Raw genomic sequence first — 19,612 nt, 5'->3', positions numbered from 1 at the left:
AAAAAGTTTATTATGTATATATAAGTATAAAATGAATAAATGATATATACATATTTATTCATTTTATACTTATATATACATATACATGTTTTCTTTATAATAAATCCTTGATTGTAGATTTTTTGTTATAAGCTACATATAATAGGCAATCATTTAACATTTCAAAATTCTACTCTGCCAAATTGGCAGTACTAGAAAAGCTGACACCCTCCTTTCCAGCTGGCCAGCTCCTTGTTTAGAGCATCTTTCTACAGTATTTACCTAGAATTACCCTAATTCCTTTCAATATCACTTATCCTTCTAAATCACTGGACATTTTTAATTCTCTGATGACAAGAGAGGCATTTTCTAAATTTCTTTTCCCATGACGTGAACCCAGACTACTCAGATAATTTGTTCTGAGAAACTCAAAACATTAATTCAAATATAAGTTTTAATGCATGAAAATTAAAGCTATAATATCTAGTTATTTTGGATGCTTCAAATGAACTTTATTTTGTATCTTGTATATTGGACACTAACTGAAGTTAAAGAGGGGAAGAACTGCTGAACTGGAGAGCCAGTAAATTATATGCTCTCTTGAAACTTAATGGCAAGCTTTCATCCCAGAAACATAAGGGGATTCTTGAGGCCTGCAGTTGCATTCCTGCCGTTCAGGGTAATCGATAAAATCTGGGGCAGGCAAGCCAGACAGGATCATTAAGGATTTGTTCCAGATTGTGAATGTTGGACAAACTGGAAGAATGAAGGTCACATCAAAAGTATGAAGATGGAGAGAGTTAGCTGGATCATAGAAAGACAGCATATTGTTGTCATAATCCAGAAGAACACCCAGACGCTTCAACTGGGGTGGCACATCCACCAACATTTCCTTGTTGTTATGTCTCACTATGAAGTTACTATTGCATCGAGAGAAAACCCATGAGGAGGCGTTCTTGCCAATCCATTCATTCTTGGGAGCTGATTTGTAAGCAATGCCAATTGCATACCTGTGAGACAGTGGAAAGGAGAAAGAAATAAACATTTATTGTCATACAGGATACTTAAGAAATAGAATACATGTTTCTTCGTTAAATAGTATATATTCAGATCCATAGTGTCAATACCACTAGAGTTTTATAAAAGTAGCAGTTAGGGTCATGTAATAATTTCCAACTACTAGCTCAGTATATTTTCTTCTATGATTTTATTTTAAAAAGCTGGCACATGGCCATGACTGGCTGACTCCGTGGTTGAGTGTCAGCCCAGTGTGTGGATGTCCCAGGTTCTATTCCCGGACAGGATACACAGGATAAATGCCCATCTGCTTCTCCACCCCCTCTTCCCTCTCATTTTTCTCTCTTTCTTCCCCTCCTTCAGCCATGGCTCAATTGGAGTGAGTTGGCCTGAGGCACTGAGGATGGTCCATGGCCTCAGTCTCAGGTGCTAAGAAGAGCTTGGTTGCTGAGCAATGGAGCAATGCCCCAGATGGGCAGATCATCACCCCCTAGTGGGCTTGCTGGGTAGATCCTGGTCAGGGTGAATGTGAAAGTCTGTCTTTGCCTCCCCTCTTCTCACATAATTAAAAAAAATAATAGCTGACATGTTTTTCTAAGAGTGGTTTTCATCACATGTCTTTTAACCTTGACTCAATAGTATTGTGTTTGTGTCATAGAACTGGATCTCCCTGGCACCTAACTCCAGGGGAGGGAAGAGAAAAGAAAACTGAGATCTACTCACCATGTTGAAGAACCCATGACCACCTCCCAGTAGTGGCAGCCACTGTCAATGAATATATTTCCTGCTGCCCCATAGCATCCTGTGCCACTAAACCTCTCCGGAGTATGGCTCTTCTTCAGAGAGCTTTCATCCTTCTCCATCTGCAATCCATCATTGGAGATTTTCAACTTCTTATGAGTCATTTTGGGATCCAGTTTAAAGGGTTGGCCTGAAAAAAAGTAGAAAAAAGAAAATGCACAATAAAAAATTTAAGAGTTCTTTGTCCTCCAGGACCATCACCACCAGAGGAGCTTTGAGACGATGATTATTCTTAGGTCAGTGCAAGTTGGCTGTCATTTGATCATACTAAGGAAGCAAGCCAGAAGCCATTTTCAATAAAATAAGAATATCCTGCTCCCCTTCAATATATTATCAAATTACAAGGGGACTTTTAGGGTCTCAAATATGTTTTGTACTTCACTTTTATTTCAGTAGGTGGTTTGGTATTTGAGTGGATTTGAAGCGAAGGAGTGTTTGAGGTGAGACAAAATGAGGGAACTGATAAAATAATTGCATCTTAGTGTTATCTACAAGACTGCAGATAACTCAGCAACAGGACAATTTTGTTGCCCTTTTACAACTAGGATGTAAATCATATAACCAAATAACTTCATTACAGTGACTATTGCATCATAGATGATCAGACAAAAATTTGTTGTGTTGAATCATTTACAACAGAGAATTCCTTATAGTCATATGACAAAGCCAGTTACTAGGAACCATTTGCTATGTATGCCAAGAGCCGTATTATAAAAAAATGTATCTTTGGCAAACATTGTTGGTGAATACAACATCCATTCCCTACATTTTCTCTCTTACCTAATTTCAATATAAGGCCAGAAAAGCTAAATACTAGCTTCCCTTGCTGCTATAGGTGGCTAATAAGATGAAAATATTTAGAAGCAGAAGTCAGACAGGGTGGGAGAACCCTCTGGGAAAGTGCGTGTTGTCCTGATAAAAGTGATAACCATCATGTATACTAGCCCTTTCCCCATTCTTCCTATCTTGAAAAAAAAATGACATCTAAATGTTGCAGTGGCCATATTCTGACCATGTAGCAAAAAACCAGTACAGAGAAGGATAAAGAGTCTAGGTCTTGCCTGACCTGTGGTGGCGCAGTGGATAAAGCGTCAACCTGGAGACGCTGAGGTTGCCGGTTCAAAACTCTGGGCTTGCCTGGTCAAGGCACATACAGGAGTTGATGCTTCTTGCTCCTCCCCCCTTCTCTCTCTCTCTCTCTTTCTTTCTTTCTCCCCCCTCTCTATAATGAATAAATAAAGTCTTTAAAAAAAAAAAGAGTCTAGGTCTTTTGTGATATCACAGAACTGCTGCAAAAGCCCTGAACTGCCTACCTTCAAACTTCTTGCCATTTTACAGAGAAAGAAAAAAATAATTTGTTTAGGCTACTAACAAATAGCTATTTGCTAAGCTTGGTTAGTTGAATTTTCTGCCATTTGCAGTCAAAAGCATTCCTAACAGGTATGGCTTCTCTGCAGTAGTTTTAACCAGATTATCACAAGTACAATCATGGTCCACATAATGACATTTCACTCAATGATGGACCACATATAGGACAGTGGTATACCATACAGCCTAGGTGTGGAATAAGCTGTATCATCTGGGTTTGTGTAAGAACACTCAATGATGTTCGCACAACAAAATTACTTAATGACTCATTTCACAGAATGTTTCCCCATTGTTAAGCTGTGCACGTAATACTCTTCTACTCAACTGTCCCCCGAGCATGAAGGTGGAGTGCAGAGAAAAACTCTGCACTAACATCTTCCCAAGCCACCAGCTCTTTTATGTATATCTGTGTCCACCTATCTTCCAGGGCCTTGAACAAATTCCTTGACCAGAGCACAAGCTACAACAGTAAGGCTCTTCTACTCAGGGCCTCTGCTCTCTTACAGGACCATGGATGTCTGCTCAGGCTAAGTGTACTCCCTAGCACAGAGAGAAAAACTGATGATGTCTCCTTTCAGAAACACCATAACGTACTGTTTGTTTTTAGTCGCGTAGGTTCACTGTTCCGGCTTCCTGCTTGGTTTATGGCTTTAACAATGAAGATGTAGCGTGTCCCACTCTGGAGTCCATGCACTGTGTAATGGTTCTGCTTAATGTTAGGCACAATCATCCAGCTATCCACCGAACTATACAGACCTGTAACATGGAGAAAGACAAGGGCATTAACCAGCAGATAGTAGAAAAAGAATGAGAAGTACACTGAAAATTCACCATAAGCCCCCCCAAAGTGAATGTTGTTTCCTTGTGAGTCCTGAAGACATAGTGAGATGAGCCTCCTCTGCTTCTTTCATCCCATGGAGCTAGGCTCATGCCTGCTTTCTTGCTTCTGGTAACTGAATGTAACCAGTAGCAAAAATTAGGTTATGTCAATTTTCTTTCAAATAATACAGGGAAAACTACTCTACAAAAATCACAGAATCATCTCTTTAAAGTAGTCTGTAGGTCTTTACCCCAAAGGTCCAACCCTCTGAAAGCTGATTCTGTTCTTGTGTGGATGGAGCAGCCCTATGCAGAACACAGGGACATTGAATCTCAAAGCTGAAAAGACACCTAGACACCATGTTTTCCTCATTTCACAAGTCAGAAATTGAGGAACAGAGAAGAAAAGTGACTTGCCCAAGGCCATCTAATACTGATAATGGTGCTGAGAGTAAAACCCTGGTCTTTTTAATCCTAGTCTGATGTTCTCTCCATTATATCACAAGTCACAGAGTGAACAATAATGTTTTATTTTATCTATAAGGTATCAACTCTTGCAGGGCTTATGACTCGACTCTCCCACCCCATCCTCACTCTTAATTCCAAGGGCTCCAAGGTATCATATGGAAGCTAAGGAGGTGATGTGATAACCAAAGCAAAATATCATCTCCTCACTTGACACTACAGTATTATCCCTTCCTGGTTCTGATTCCAATACTCAACCAAGGTTGGGCAGCCCAGAAACATACAGTTGTCTGAAATCTTCTTTCCTCCCAAGTAAGGGAAAGTATCAGAGATCTATGTTCCTCCTTTTGAAACTATTTACTCCATAAACATTGACTTAACAGAGAAAAATGTACATAATTAAAAACATGTATTTGGCTAACTTTTAATAAAACAGGGGTCAACATTGTAGTCTGTGGATTACCTATATTTCTCTTTTCTGATATCTTCTTTTCAGTCAGTTTACTGCTTTTTAAACACAGTTCTACCAGAGGATGGAAAAGAAAGGGCAAGGACAATGAATGGTCAATTTAGTCACTTCTATACAGCTGTAGTAAAGGTTTTAAGTGTGGTTGTAAATAAACCAGATCTGAACAGGAGGGATTATAATTAATTTGGGGGAGGTAGAAAAAGTCTAAATTAAAACTGGAAAAAGAGGAATAATGGAGGGCAAATGGATATGCTATAGAAAGAAGAATAATTGGTAGAAATGCTCAGTGATACTTAGGAAAAGGCAATAAAGGATATGAGCCAGGGACAATGTGAGGGTTTAGGCTGTCTATGAACCAAGGCATAGTATGGATTATAAACTTCACATTGTTATAATACAAAGAGGGAAATATATGATCTTCCAGAGATATACTTTCTAACAATACAAAACAAAAAAAAACAAAAACAAAACAGACTTCAAAATGAAGTGATATGCAGCTGTAAAAAAGCATGAGGAAAATCTCTGTGAACTAATATGGAGGTGATTTCCAGGAAATATTGTTAATTAAATAAAGCAAATTGTGTAAGAGCATATGTATAATATGCTACCTTTCTGCAAGTAAGAAAGGCAAATAAGAAAACATACATAATTTGCCTGGAGTAATAAAACAATAACAACAGGAAGGAAAAAACAGAATATAATGAAGTTGGTTATTACAAGGGATAGGGGTGGGGAAACAAGATAAAAAGGATATGAGAGAGAATACCTTTCTGAGTATACCTTTCTGTACAGTTTTTCCTTATGGAATCATTTCGTTGTTTTATAAATTCAAAAATTAAAATGAAACTAATATGATTGGGAAGAGTGGGGACTAAAACTGAAGGCAAATTTAAACAAATGAACCCAGCTGCATTTCAAATGAAAAATAAGATACCAAAGAGATGGGGGGCAGGAGTAGAACTGCAAACAAGTCGTGAACTGTTGTTTGTTTGTATAGTGTTATAGGCAAAGCAAATTCTGAAACTATTGTAGCTATATCATAGGAGTGAGTAAATGAGTACATGTACTAATATAGTTGGGAGCTAGGGTTCTCCCTGTGGATATAGGAACATACAAATATGGAATGTGGGAAGGCAAGACAGAACCTGTGGGGATGGACTGCAATTGTAGGTATTGGTAGAAAATTTTAAAAAGTAAAATAAAATAATATATATATATGTGTGTGTGTGTGTGTATGCATACATATATACACATATGTTATGTATATGTATATATACGAGGTGGGCAATAGTAGGTTTACAGTTGTGAGTATGTGAAACAGTTTACTCTTGTATTATTACTTATCAATTATTGCATTATTTTCCATACAAACATCTATAAACCTACCTTTGCTCACCCTGGTGTTATGTGTGCATATGTATATACACAAGGGTGAATGCATGTATTTCTAGACTCTAGGTCTTGATCTCTAACAGTATTCTACTCCAAAAAAAGAACCAGGGTTCTTTGGGAAAATAGCTGATTAGAAGCTGGGCAGGATAAGTACAAAATGAGTTTAGAACCTCTTGTTATACTGAAAAGTAAGGAAGTACTCAAGAAAATGATGGGAGAATATAAGAACCAAAGAGTCAGCTTCAAAGGTTTCAATTGGCGCCCTGGCTGGTTATTTCAATGGTAGAGCATTGGCTTGGCATGTGGAAGTCTGGCATTTGATTCCTGGTCAGGGCACACAGGAGAGGTGCCCATCTGCTTCTCCAACCTTCCCCCTTTCATTTCTCTCCCTCTCTCTTCCCTTCCCGCAGCCAAGGCTCCATTGGAGCAAAGTAGGCCTGGGTGCTGAGGATGGCTCCATGGTCTTCCTTCAGGTGCTAAAATGGCTCTGGTTGCAACAGAGCAATGCCCCAGATGGGCATAGCATCGCCCTCTAGTGGGCATGCTAGGTGGATCCCTGTAGGGCACATGTGGGCATCTGTCTCTCTGCCTCCCCATTTCTCAGTTCAGAAAAATACATTAAAAAGTTTCCATTGGCTAAATCTATGCAATTTGAGCACTAAAATAAGGTAAGAGAGTAAAGAATTATAAACCATTGAAAAAGAATTCAGGAGTTTATACCAATAAGCAGATTAATAAATAAGCAATTGGCGGATGGGACTTTTGCTCACACTAGAATACAGTGTCAGCATGCAATGTGGGAGGGAATGCGCAGTAGGAAAATTATTATTTTGCAATCATCAGAGTACAGATCAATGAGGCAAGAATTGTTGATTGATGTTAAAACAGGAGTGAAAGTGGGACAGGTTTGATAAGGGAGCAAGATATTTTCATGGTCTTAAAGTATCTCCACACAAAATGCTTATTAGCTTCAAAAGAAAACAGTAACAATACAGTGAAGAAATAAGGCAACACCTCTGACCAGGTGATCAAAATAGCATCACCAATGAAGTGGACATTGTGTACCTCCAGATGTGCTGTCTTAAGGAGGACATGTCTGTTCTGTAGTATTCCAGTTATGAATGCAGAATCTGAATATAATCGTGAGGAAACATCAGACAACTAAAAAATAAGGAATAGTGGCCCTGGCTGGTTGGCTCAGTGGTGGAGTGTTGGCCTGGCGTGCAGGGGACCTGGGTTCGATTCCCGGCCAGGGCACATAGGAGAGGCGCCCATTTGCTTCTCCCCCCCCTCCTTCCTCTCCGTCTCTCTCTTCCCCTCCCGCAGCCGGGGCTCCGTTGGAGTAGGAATGGCCCGGGCGCTGGGGATGGCTCCTTGGCCTCTGCCCCAGGTGCTAGAGTGGCTCTGGTTGCGGCAGAGCGACGCCCCAGAGGGACAGAGCATCGCCCCCTGGTGGGCAGAGTGTCGCCCCTGGTGGGCGTGCCGGGTGGATCCCGGTCGGGTGCATGCGGGAGTCTGTCTGACTGTCTCTCCCCATTTCCAGCTTCAGAGAAATACAAAAAAAAAAAAAAAGGAATAGTATAATAAAAAAAATAAAAGGGTACTGAAAAATATCAATGTCATTAGGGCTAAAGGCTGAGGAAATTTTTTATATTAAAAAAGGCTAGAAATATGACAATTAAATTTAATACCTGATCCTAAACTATAAAGAACAATATTGGGTTCTTTATATGTTATAAAGGATATTAGTAGTGGGTTAATTGTCAAGATTGGAATGAATGGTGGGTTAGATAAAAGTATTGCATCAATGTTAAATTTCTTAAAGTCAATAACTGTACTGTGGTTATATAAGGTAATTTCCTTATTTAAAGTGAAGTGGTTACCAGGGTGAAAGGAGTAAAGAGGGACAAGTATGCGCTGATAGAGACTGATTTGACTTTGGGTGATGGGCACACAACATAATCAACAGTTCAAATGCTATAGAAATGTTCACCTGAAACCTATGTACTCTTATTGATCAATGTCACCTCGTTAAATTTAATTTTCTAAATAAAAAAATATAATAAAATAAAGAATTTCCTTATCTTATGAAACACTGAATAATTTAGAGGTGAAAGGTCATGATGTATGCAATTTACTTTCAAATGGTTAAAAAAATAAGAGACTTAGAGAATATTAACAAATAATAAAGAAAATGGGGAAATATTAACAATAAGTGAAAGTGGGTAAAAAGTATATGGGCATTCTTGTTCTAGTCTTGTAACTTTTCTGTAATTTTGAAATCATTTCTACAATTAAAGGTAAGTATATAATCTGTGTATAACTGAGGCTTGGTGAGAGAGAATTTGTGATTGAATTATGGTAATGGAAGTATATACACCTTGTTCAAAAGGGAAAGACCACAATATGGAAATCCCCAAACCTGGGTGTAAACATGTGGTAGAGAATATTCCATGAGGATGAAAATGAGGGGAAATAGAAATTATTTCTTTGCAGCAATATGTTAAAGATTTCCTAGCCAGATACAGGTTATAACCAGAGCTTTTATAATGCAAAACACAAAACTGAAACAGAGGAATGATACACAGTAATGGGGGAGACAATCACTAAACATCTGTTGAAATTTTCATTCAGCTAACATCTGAAACAATAATGGCTAATAACTATTTCGTATCTTAGATGAGGTGGGGATTAAGTTAAAAAGAGAGGAAGAGCCCTGGCCAGTTGGCTCAGCGGTAGAGTGTTGGCCTAGTGTGCGGAGGACCCGGGTTCGATTCCCGGCCAGGGCACACAGGAGAAGCGCTCATTTGCTTCTCCACCCCTCCGCCGCGCTTTCCTCTCTGTCTCTCTCTTCCCCTCCCGCAGCCAAGGCTCCATTGGAGCAAAGATGGCCCGGGCGCTGGGGATGGCTCTGTGGCCTCTGCCTCAGGCGCTAGAGTGGCTCTGGTCGCAACATGGCGACGCCCAGGATGGGCAGAGCATCGCCCCCTGGTGGGCAGAGCACCGCCCCTGGTGGGCGTGCCGGGTGGATCCCGGTCGGGCGCATGCGGGAGTCTGTCTGACTGTCTCTCCCTGTTTCCAGCTTCAGAAAAATGAAAAAAAAAAAAAAAAAAGAGAGGAAGAAAGTTGAGAAAAATAATGGGAACTATTTTGCCCAACAAAATCATAACCAACAAGAATAAAATTTCTGATTAAATAAAATGTGTTGTTTGACTGTTTTAAGATTTCCCATATAAGTTACATTGTACTATTTGTCCTTCTCTGTCTGGCTTATTTCACTTAGCAGAATACCCTTCAGGTTCATTCATGCTGTCTCCAGTGGCAGAGTTTCCTTCTTTTTTTAAGGCTGAGATGTATTCCACTGTATATATACCACATTTTCTTTATCCATTCAAAACATTTTGTTTTGACATGCAGAACAAAACATATATTTATATTTTGTATGTCAATTATACCTAAATAAAGTGGTTTAAGAAGAGACAAAAAATGGGGAAAAACTTCAAGGGAAAGTAGCTCTCAGAAGGGAGGTTCTGTCAACAGTGACAGGGCAGATCTGCAGGTAGGACTAGGACCTTGAATCTTCATGAATAATTATTCCTACCAAAATAGTTTCAGCTTATCTACCCACTGCCATCCAAAATTTTGCTTCAGGATTTTCCCTTTTCCTAGTCCTATTCCACTCTCTTATCAATTATCAGAGGAAGACATGGAAGGCAAGCTGGGAGGGAAAGTAAATGTATTAGAAAACAGAAAGTACATTCAAATAGATACTGGCAGGCCGGAATGAAGAATCAAAGCTAACCTGATAAAATGTAATAGGGATGAATTTAAGAATTTAAGGTGTTGTAGTTTCATTTAGATAATCAATTAAACATGAATAAGATTTGAAACTCCTTGGGATGTCAGCTGACTGTATGCTCAGCCTACATTCAGTAGTAATCAATGTGGCTAATCATTAAAAAAAAAAAGCCTGATCAGGTGGTGGCGCAGTGGACAGAGCGTCAGTCTGGGACACAGAGGGCCCTGATTCAAAACCCCAATGTTGCCGGCTTGAGCATGGGCTCACTGACTTGAGTGCGGGCTCACCACCTTGAGCACAGGGTCGATGTCTTGAGCATGGGATCACAGACATGACCCCATGGTCGCTGGCTTGAGCCCAAGGTCACTGCTTGAGCAAGGGGTTATATTTGCTCTGCTATAGTCCCCGCCACCCATCAAGGAACATAAGAGAAAATCAATCAATAAACAACTAAGGAGCTGCTACGAAGAATTGATGCTTCTCATCTCTCTCCTTCCTGCTTCTCTGTCCCTATCTGTCTCTCTCTCTGTTTCTTTCTCACACACAAAAAAAGATTCCAGCAGGGGTTCATCAGTTAATATACAAGAAAAAATAATCCAGCTCTCCCCTACACTGGTCAGACTACTTTTGGACTGTAGTCACTTTTTTTGACAGATTTTACAAAGCATTTTGACAAGAGTGTGTCCGTAAAAAGAAAATTTGGGTGGTAAAGAGTCTGAAACATGGGAAGCAATTCAAAGAACTAAGAATGTTTAGCCTAGAGAAGAGAAATATTAGAAGGTACATGAGAGCTACCTAAAATTATCTGAAGAACTGTCATATGCAAGATTCATTATGTTTGTTAGTGAGGTGTAAAAGGACAGTCCTAAGACTACTTGGTAGCTGTGGTTTAATATAAAGATCATTAAGCTTGAAGTTTGACAAACTTGGGTTCAAATTTTGACTCCATCAGTGAGTAGCCTTTTTACCTTCGCTAACTCATTAAACTTGAGCCTCAGTTTCTTCATCTATAAAATAGAATCAATATCATCAATTTTGTAAGCCTAAGTAAGAACTCATAAGGACAAAATGAGATAATGTATGTGGGATCACTTCTAAACAGCAAAACATAATATGTGTGTCAATTAATATTGTCATTCTTATATACTAGGAGAAAGATTTAGACTTTTTATAAAAAAGCACTGATAATTATTTATAGCTACACAACAATTAAATGGACTTTTTTGTTATAAATGAGATATCCATCACTAGAAATGTTCAGAGATAGGATAATCATATATTGGGTGTCTGGTAGAATGGAAGATTAGACTAGATGCCTTGTAAGGTCCCTTAAAATTCTAAGATGCTGTGATCCTATTGCTATTAAGAATTATCCTTGGCCCTGGCTGGTTGGCTCAGTGGTAGAGCATCGGCCCAATGTGTAGCAGTCCCGGGTTTGATCCCCGGTCAAGGCACACAGGAGAAGCACCCATCTGCTCTTCATCCTTCCCCCTCTCCTTCCTTGCTATCTCTCTCTTCCCTTCCTGCAGCCAAGGCTCCACTGGAGCAAAGTTAGCCTGGGCTCTAAGGACTGCTCCAGGGCCTCCGCCTCAGGCACTAGAATGGCTCTGATTGCCGTGGAGCAATGTCCCAGCTGGGCAGAGCATCGTCCCCTGGTGGGCATGCCGGGTGGATCCTGGTCAGGCGTGTGCAGGAGTCTGTCTGCCTGCCTCCCTGTTCTAATTTCAGAAAAAATACACAAGCACAAAAAAATAATTATCCTTTAAGCTTTTCTTTACAAAGGACTATATATCCTTGAAAATAAAGGTTACAACCTTTAGATCTTTGTCACCTCTTGGACTTATTCTCAAGTCCAGGAGACCACTGTTCTCTCCATGTTCAGAAGAAGAAGCACAGTTACTGGCTCTAAGACTTTCCAGAGCAAGACAGACAAGTGCAGAAAAGTATGTCAGGAAGGCCTTAGAGTTTGTGACTTTACAAACTGAAGAAATACCCTGGAAGACCCATGATCATAGCTATCTGGGCCCAGTGGCTTAGGTTGTAGCTGTACAAGGGAGGTGTTTTTGAGAGTTTGACCCCAAATATCCTCTCGCCTCTCCACTCCACTATGTGGCCCAGAATTGTTAGAATTCAGGAAAAGAAAGCCATCAGGCAGGTTTTCAGTGGAAAAAATCTTTTCATGCAAGATTGTGAAGTCAGAAACAGAAGCACAAACACACAGGTAAAAGAAAATACTAACTGGAAATTAGTTTCAGTCTTGAATCTAGCTTTAATTTTGCTTTCATTTCCATTTCCCCCCAGTGCATTGAGGGAAACTTGTACCTTGAACTCTCTTCTGACTATTAATGAGTTAAATTCTCACTCTGCTCTCTTTTGATCCAATTCATCAGAAGGTGAAACCATAACATGAGAGCTAAATGACTGCTTTTTGAATATCATTTATTGGCCCTTTGACACATTTTTATATTTTGTATAATTCTTGGAGGAAAGGGAGAAGAGATAAAGGGAAGGTGTCAGAGGCAGGAGGCTTTTCACTGACACAAATGGGTATGGTAAAGGAAGTAGGAGTCTTTGAACATAATGTCTTTACCATGATAATGAAGTGAAAGAAGAGTCGAGGGGAGAGATGTTCACACACTTGGAATCAACAATGATGATAAGTTAGCCACCCAGGAAAGAATTATGAGCTCTGTTCTGACTTGGGGGAGTGGAGTCACATGGATTAACTGAGAAAAGGCTAAGGATTACATAAACAAATGGGAGTGGCCCCCATGACTGCCCAGCAATGCCTGTCAACAGTTCAGTAGGCCCTTTGCAATGCTCTGGTGGAGCTTACACTGTCTACAAAACACTGTTCTAAACAACCTAACATGTCTTACAAACACTTGCCTCGTGGCGCCCCGGCCAATCTTGAGCAGCTTACTGCTTCCTTACATTTCCTTATCTCTGGCCACAGGCCCCAACTACACCATGACTTACTGATGAAGTTAGCCTGGCCAGTGAATATGGTGTACTGAAGCTCATAGGAGCTGATGCTGAACTCATCATCCGAGATCCAGTGGACTGTAATGGTGTCATGGGAGGCAGTACAGAGTTCCTCTCGGATAGATGGTGGGTTTGGGGCTGTAGGGAAAGATAGAAAAGAAGGTAAGGAAAGCACACTCTCTGTTCTGGAATTTCACAATCATTACCCTTGCTGCCCAACCCAATATCTCATGGAGAGATTTTAGTAAGAAGCTATAGATTATACATACCATACAACCTGAAACAAAGGGTTGAGACCTCAAGTTCTCCCAATTCATTTTTGCTTCAATGATAAAGATATCTTAGGCAAAGATACAAGCCTAATTATTGAAATGAGTGACCAATTGTCTACTCTGTCTGAAAAACTATAAATATTAAACCAAAGTGGTCACACAGTTTTCTTATTACATGACCTTTAACCTATTCATTTTTATTTCAAAATAAGTTTTACTATATATGTTTGGCAGGTTAGTCAAGTGCAAAATAACATATGTTCTTTCATCTGTAAAATAAGGATTATAATTATTACATATATTTATTTCAAGGACTCATAACGTAAAATTAACATACAGTGTCTGGCATAAAGTAGATGTTCAATAAATGATAGTTATTTTAATATATTAATAAAAACAACTACAAATACAAAGTTATGAGAATTTTTTCTCATGAAATGATCATTTGATTAATCCTGAATATAGACAGCATTTTTAAAAGGCTGGTTGCATTCTCTCATTTTCTAAAATCATCTGCAAGCCAGATATTTCTTACATTTTTCTCCCTAATCTGCTAATTCTTAAGTCTCAGTAAAACTATTTGAGTGGTACCTGTACCTATGTGGGACATTCCTTAATATTCCATAATTGCTACCTGAGTTCTACTCCCATAACAAGCAATAGTATATTACCGATAGGCTCATAAGGAGAAATTCAGCAATTTCTTGTTTTATTTTATTTTATTTTATTTTACCTTTAAGTATAAATGGTATACCTATTCTGACCCCAGAAATATTTGACAAATCATTATTCTTTTCTGTTTTATGAACTAAAATGTATTCTATCTAAAAAGATAAATTTATCATTTTATAGGCTATAAAAGCATTTTCTTTATAAATATTGTCTTTTTCAGATTATTTTTAAGTATAAGCACACCAAAAGAAAAAGCTTAAAATGGGAAAAGAAGCACAGTATTTTCACACCTGTTAAATAATCTAGCCCCTCCAGCAATTTCTTTTCTCTGGAAAAATCTAAAGCAAAGTTTTCAAAGGCATCATTAAAATTGATGTCTGGAATCAGAACTTGAGAAGAGGCAGTTGCCATAGCGACCCTGTAAAAGAGAAAAGTATATCAATATACATCAAAATAGGTTTGCAACCTTTATCCAGTGTTTCCTTTCTGGTTTAACAAGGCGAAAATAAATGACTTGTAGGACTTGGTTGATTAAGTGAAATATATCATATCTGTGCTTTGCCAATGGAATCCATTTAAATATTAATCATCAGGAACCAATTAAAGATTAGACCATATTTTTTCACATATGTTCACCTCTCAAACACACTCCCCTTGTCTTAATTTTGAGAAGTAAATACAGGATTTTTTCTCTTCTGCATCAATTTCCATCTGGCAGTAAGAATCAAAACTATTGATAGGTCTCCGAAAGCTTGGTAAGAGCAGTTTGAGAGATTTTATTTTCCTCCGCATCTATTTTCCTTTTGTACTAATCAACAAGCCAGCACACTGGGGCTGAGTTAAAGCCTTACCTTAAATACTGTACTTTATTTGACCTTTTATACCATTTACATTTAATTACATTATTCTCTAATTGTATAATGTTATGCTAGTCTTATCTCCTCAACTAATTCAAAGCATCTCAAGAGCAAGGTCCATATTTTATATCTTATATGTTCCATAGTCCCTAACACAGTTTTGGACACATGGTGAATAAATAATTGTTCAATGAATAACTGAAGTACTAACAAAAATGACACAATTGCTAACATTTATTGAGCATTTAGTATTTTTCCATCCATCATCCATCCACACATACATACATACTTTACATACATACTATCTATAAATCCTTTAATGCATTTCTTGCCATAACCCTACATAGCAAATGTTATTTCCATTTTGTAAATGAGAAAGTTGACACATAAAAAAGTTTAGTAACCTGCCCAAGGTCACACAACCAGTAAGGGTAAAAAAAAATAAGAAATATAACTGAACCCATGTTCATTGGCTTTCCAACAGCATATCCTTAAACATTTAAGACAGTTCCTTTTTTTAAAAAAAAAATGTAGGTATGTAGTTCTAGATGGCTGCAGAAGAGGTGGAAGCTATACTCACCTGCTCCTAGCACCAAACTAGATTTATAGCTAAATTATAGAGTGATCAACCTCAATAACCAACTGAAGCTTTGCTAAATGGATATATTATAACCAAGGATTTACAGAAGAAGCCTCATAGAAACTGAGAAGAAGGGCAGAGACGTGGAAAAGGTTGTCCCCCACAGTCATGTGCAGCAGCTGATTAGCTGGAGGCATATTGCCACTGCAAAACTTCATCCACCCAGAAGTGAGTGATCTAAACCTCATGCAGTGATACCCAACTCAGATGGGAAGTAAAAATCAGTGGAAATTCAGTCCCTCTGGAAGAGAAGGGAGTCTTCTAGAGACTCAAAGGTCACCTTCCCAGACTTGAGATCTCATATTGTTACAGAATCAACCCAGGGAGCTCACTGTATGGCTTTCCAAATACTAGTGACACCACTTTTCTGAGCTTGAGTCCTGCAGAAGGGTCTGCAGTTGGCACCCAGCAGGGACTTCTGGGGTAATCTTTTACTGAACAAGCTCTTGGCAGAGACTCAGACAATAATTGAACTGTCTAGCTTTGGAAAGGGGAGCATTCTTCCCCATCTTAAGTGCACAGCCAATGCCCCATCTCCCATCTGTTGAATCATGTGGCCTGCCATGCAACTCTGTGGCCTTGCTCAGCTGAGTTCAGTAGTGAAAGGGGATCTGAGTATGGTGCACAGCAAGAACTTTCAGAGTGCATATCCTGGGGAGGCTTTTGTCTAGGAATCAGATGTGTGGGTGCTGTGTTGTGTGGCTAAATTGCAAAGGGAAGATAACTTTTTTGTCTCCTGCGAGCTCAGGAGCTTTTCTAGAAAGGGGAAGAAGTACTCATGCTGCTCCTACAGAATTGCCAGCAACACCCCCAATACAGGCTTGCCAGAAACACCCCCAATATGAAACCATTTGGATCTGCCTTTGAAAGTACTGGTGGTACTGCCGTGCTGAGCTCAGTTCCATGGGAGTAAGGGAGTGCTGCTCAGAGTTGAGATAATCAGAGTGTGTCTCCCTCAGAGGCTATTGTCTGGGACCAAGATGAAGTACTTGGCCTTCTCTTGTGTGCTCCCCCCCCCACAATGGGACATTTTTGATCTGTCCTCTGAGAATCTATAGCTCCACCCTGCTGAGTTTCCTCCTACAGAGGGGATGGCTGACTGCGCCTAACCTGAACGAGTGGTGCATTTCTCCTGGGGCAGGTAGAGTTGCATACTCTGCCCAAGACTGAGTGGTTTGGTTCTGGAGTGGCAGCCCCATTTCTCTCATTGAATAAATTACTATACAATCCCAAAGTAGGGGACCCACTAGCCTTGTCATCCCAATCCTGCTTACCTTGCCCTACAGAATTAACAACCTGTGGACAGCTGTGGATTACAGCCAGCCTGGGCCACTCTATAATCTTTCTTCAGAAGATTCTGGAGGAAGATCAGGCAACCTCAGGGGGAAGCAGAATAGCTGACAGGTGGAGGTGGACCTCAGGGAGCTTTGGGCAATTTATAGACCTGCTGCAAGCTCTAACCTGGAGGAAGCTGACCCTTGTAGACAATTGGCCACTCCCATGCCCACCTAAACCCAGCAGAGGCAGCTGCAAACAGTGAAAACAGTAGTAGCTCCAGACAAGCAGCGAAAGGCCAGTTACACACAACATCTGACATCAACCTGTACCTGCACCCCACCCAAGTGGACTCAGAACCAGCACAACCAGTGGTGAGCTTCAGACCACATGAGAACTCAATCTAACTAGCCATACAAGTAGCACATGGAAAGGGAAATTTTGGCAGACACCAGAGCCTGGTGGAAGCAACTCCTCCTTGGGAGGCAGCCCCTGCACAGTGACTCATAGATTGTAATTGAGGTTTATCCTTATAGTCAGCCAGCCTAAAGGATTAACACCAACCTTGTAAGTGCCAACAGCATATAAGACTCAACTACAATAAGAATGTGCACATAACCCACTAGAAACATTCCTGGGGCACTGAGCTCATGTGATCTGGAAGATTATACCACTGAGCCCAACAACACACCTACATCATGAAGCCATAATAACAAGTTTGGAAGTCAAAGCATATCTACCTAATACACAGTGACAAAGTAGGGAGACACAGAAATATGCCCCCCAAAAGAACAAGATAAATTCTCAGAAAAAGAATAAAGTGAAATGGAAGCAACCAAGATTCCAGATGCAAAGTTTAAAGGATGCTAAAGGACCTTAGGCCAAGAATGGATGATTTCAGTAAAAACTAAACAAAATAGTAAGAATCAGTAAGTAAATCAGAAAAAAATAAGAACTGCATGATTCCATACATAGGTGGGACATAAAAACGAGACTAAGAGACATGGACAAGAGTGTGGTGGTTATGGGGGGGAGGGAGAAAAGGGAGGGAGAGGGGGAGGGGAGGGGCACAAAGAAAACCAGATAGAAGGTGACAGAGGACAATTTGACTTTAGGTGATGGGTATGCATCATAATTGAATGACAAGATAACCTGGAGATGTTTTCTTTGAATATATGTACCCTGATTTATTAATGTCACCCCATTAAAATTAACAAAAATTTATTTTAAAAAAGGTCATAGGAACCATAAAAAATAACCAGTCAGAAATAAAGAATATGGCCCTGGCTGGTTGGCTCAGTGGATAGAGGGTCAGCCCAGCATGCAGACATCTTGGATTTGATTTGTAGTCAGAGCACACATGAGAAGTGACCATCTGCTTCCCTATCCCTCTTGTTACCCCTTGTCTCTCACTTCCCCTCTCACAGCCAGTGGCTTAATTGGTTCAAGTGTCAGCCCCACATACTGAGGATAGCTTGGCTGGTCTAACTGTTGGCCTCAGGCACTGAGGATAGCTTGGTTGATTCGAGCATCAGCCCCAGACAAGGGTTTCAGGTGGATCCCAGTCAGGGTCATATGGAGGTCTGTCTCTCTATCTCCTCTCCTTTCACTTAAAAAAAATTAATTCTAAAATGAAGAATACACTAAAAGGAATCAATAGCAGGTTAGATGAGGCAGATAACTGAATCAGTGATTCAGAGGACCATATAACAGTCAGCACTCAAGCAAAGCATTAAGAGAGAGAGAGAGAATTAAAAAAAATAAGGAAGTCTAAGGGACCACTAGGACATCAAGCATAACAACATTCACATCATAATGATATCAGAAGAAGAGAGTGAGCAAGAGATAGAAAACCTATTTGAAAAAATAAAGGCTGAAAATTTTCCTAACCTAGTGAAAGAAAAAGTCACACAAGTTCAGGAAACACAAAGAGTTTCTATCAAGGTGAACCCAAAAAGGCCCACATTAAGACATAATGATAATTAAAATGAAAAATATTAAGACAAAGGCATAATCTTAAAAGAGGTAAAAGAGACATTTAGCTATAAGGAAGCTTCTATAAGGCTATCAGCTGACTTCTCAACAGAAACACTTCAGGCCAGAAGGGATTGACATGAAACATTCAAAGTGATGAAGAACAAATACCTACAACCAAGATGATCTACACAGAAAGGCTATCATTTAAAATTTAAATAGAAATAAATACCTTCACAGACAAAAACAAATAAAAGACTAAAGGAGTTCATTACCACCAAGCCAGTATTGTAAGAAATGTTAAAGAGCCTGCTTTAAAAAGAAGAAAAAAAAAAAGAAAAATAAATAGAGGGAGAGAGAAATATAGGCATACAGAATAAAATGGCAACCAATAAGTATCTATAAATAATCACTTTAAATGTGAATGACTAAAAAAAAAACAAAATAAATAAATAAATAAATAAATAAAAATAATAAAAAAAAAGGCCCTGGCCGGTTGGCTCAGCGGTAGAGCGTCAGCCTGGTGTGCGGGGGACCCAGGTTCGATTCCCGGCCAGGGCACATAGGAGAAGCGCCCATTTGCTTCTCCACCCCACCCCCTCCTTCCTCTCTGTCTCTCTCTTCCCCTCCCGCAGCCAAGGCTCCATTGGAGCAAAGATGGCCCGGGCACTGGGGATGGCTCCTTGGCCTCTGCCCCAGGCGCTAGAGTGGCTCTGGTCGCGGCAGAGCGATGCCCCAGAGGGGCAGAGCATCGCCCCCTGGTGGGCAGAGCATCGCCCCTGGTGGGCGTGCCAGGTGGATCCCAGTCGGGCGCATGCGGGAGTCTGT

At 39.9% G+C, this 19,612-nt stretch overlaps 1 protein-coding gene across 7 annotated transcripts in view; it reads right to left on the bottom strand.

Moving 5' to 3' along the window:
* Positions 1-372: 372 nt before the first annotated feature.
* MID2 (midline 2) overlaps positions 373-19,612 on the bottom strand; it is a 206,770-nt gene continuing 187,530 nt past the window's right edge. For 6 of the 7 annotated variants that reach the window (XM_066356105.1, XM_066356100.1, XM_066356104.1 and 3 more), the window contains exons 6-10: positions 14,329-14,456; positions 12,999-13,232; positions 3,760-3,921; positions 1,720-1,927; positions 373-989 (exon numbers count right to left, since the gene is read on the bottom strand). In XM_066356105.1, the coding sequence (XP_066212202.1) occupies positions 587-989; positions 1,720-1,927; positions 3,760-3,921; positions 12,999-13,232; positions 14,329-14,456 (1,135 nt within the window). In that variant the 3' untranslated portion in view covers positions 373-586. The remainder of the gene's footprint in view (positions 990-1,719; positions 1,928-3,759; positions 3,922-12,998; positions 13,233-14,328; positions 14,457-19,612) is intronic. The other variant, XM_066356107.1, reaches the window with a different exon arrangement.

Source organism: Saccopteryx leptura, chromosome X (genome assembly GCF_036850995.1).
Source record: "Saccopteryx leptura isolate mSacLep1 chromosome X, mSacLep1_pri_phased_curated, whole genome shotgun sequence".
Taxonomy (NCBI): Eukaryota; Metazoa; Chordata; class Mammalia; order Chiroptera; family Emballonuridae; genus Saccopteryx; species Saccopteryx leptura.
Note: the sequence above shows the minus strand (reverse complement) of the source record. Positions and strands in the feature narration are given on the sequence as shown.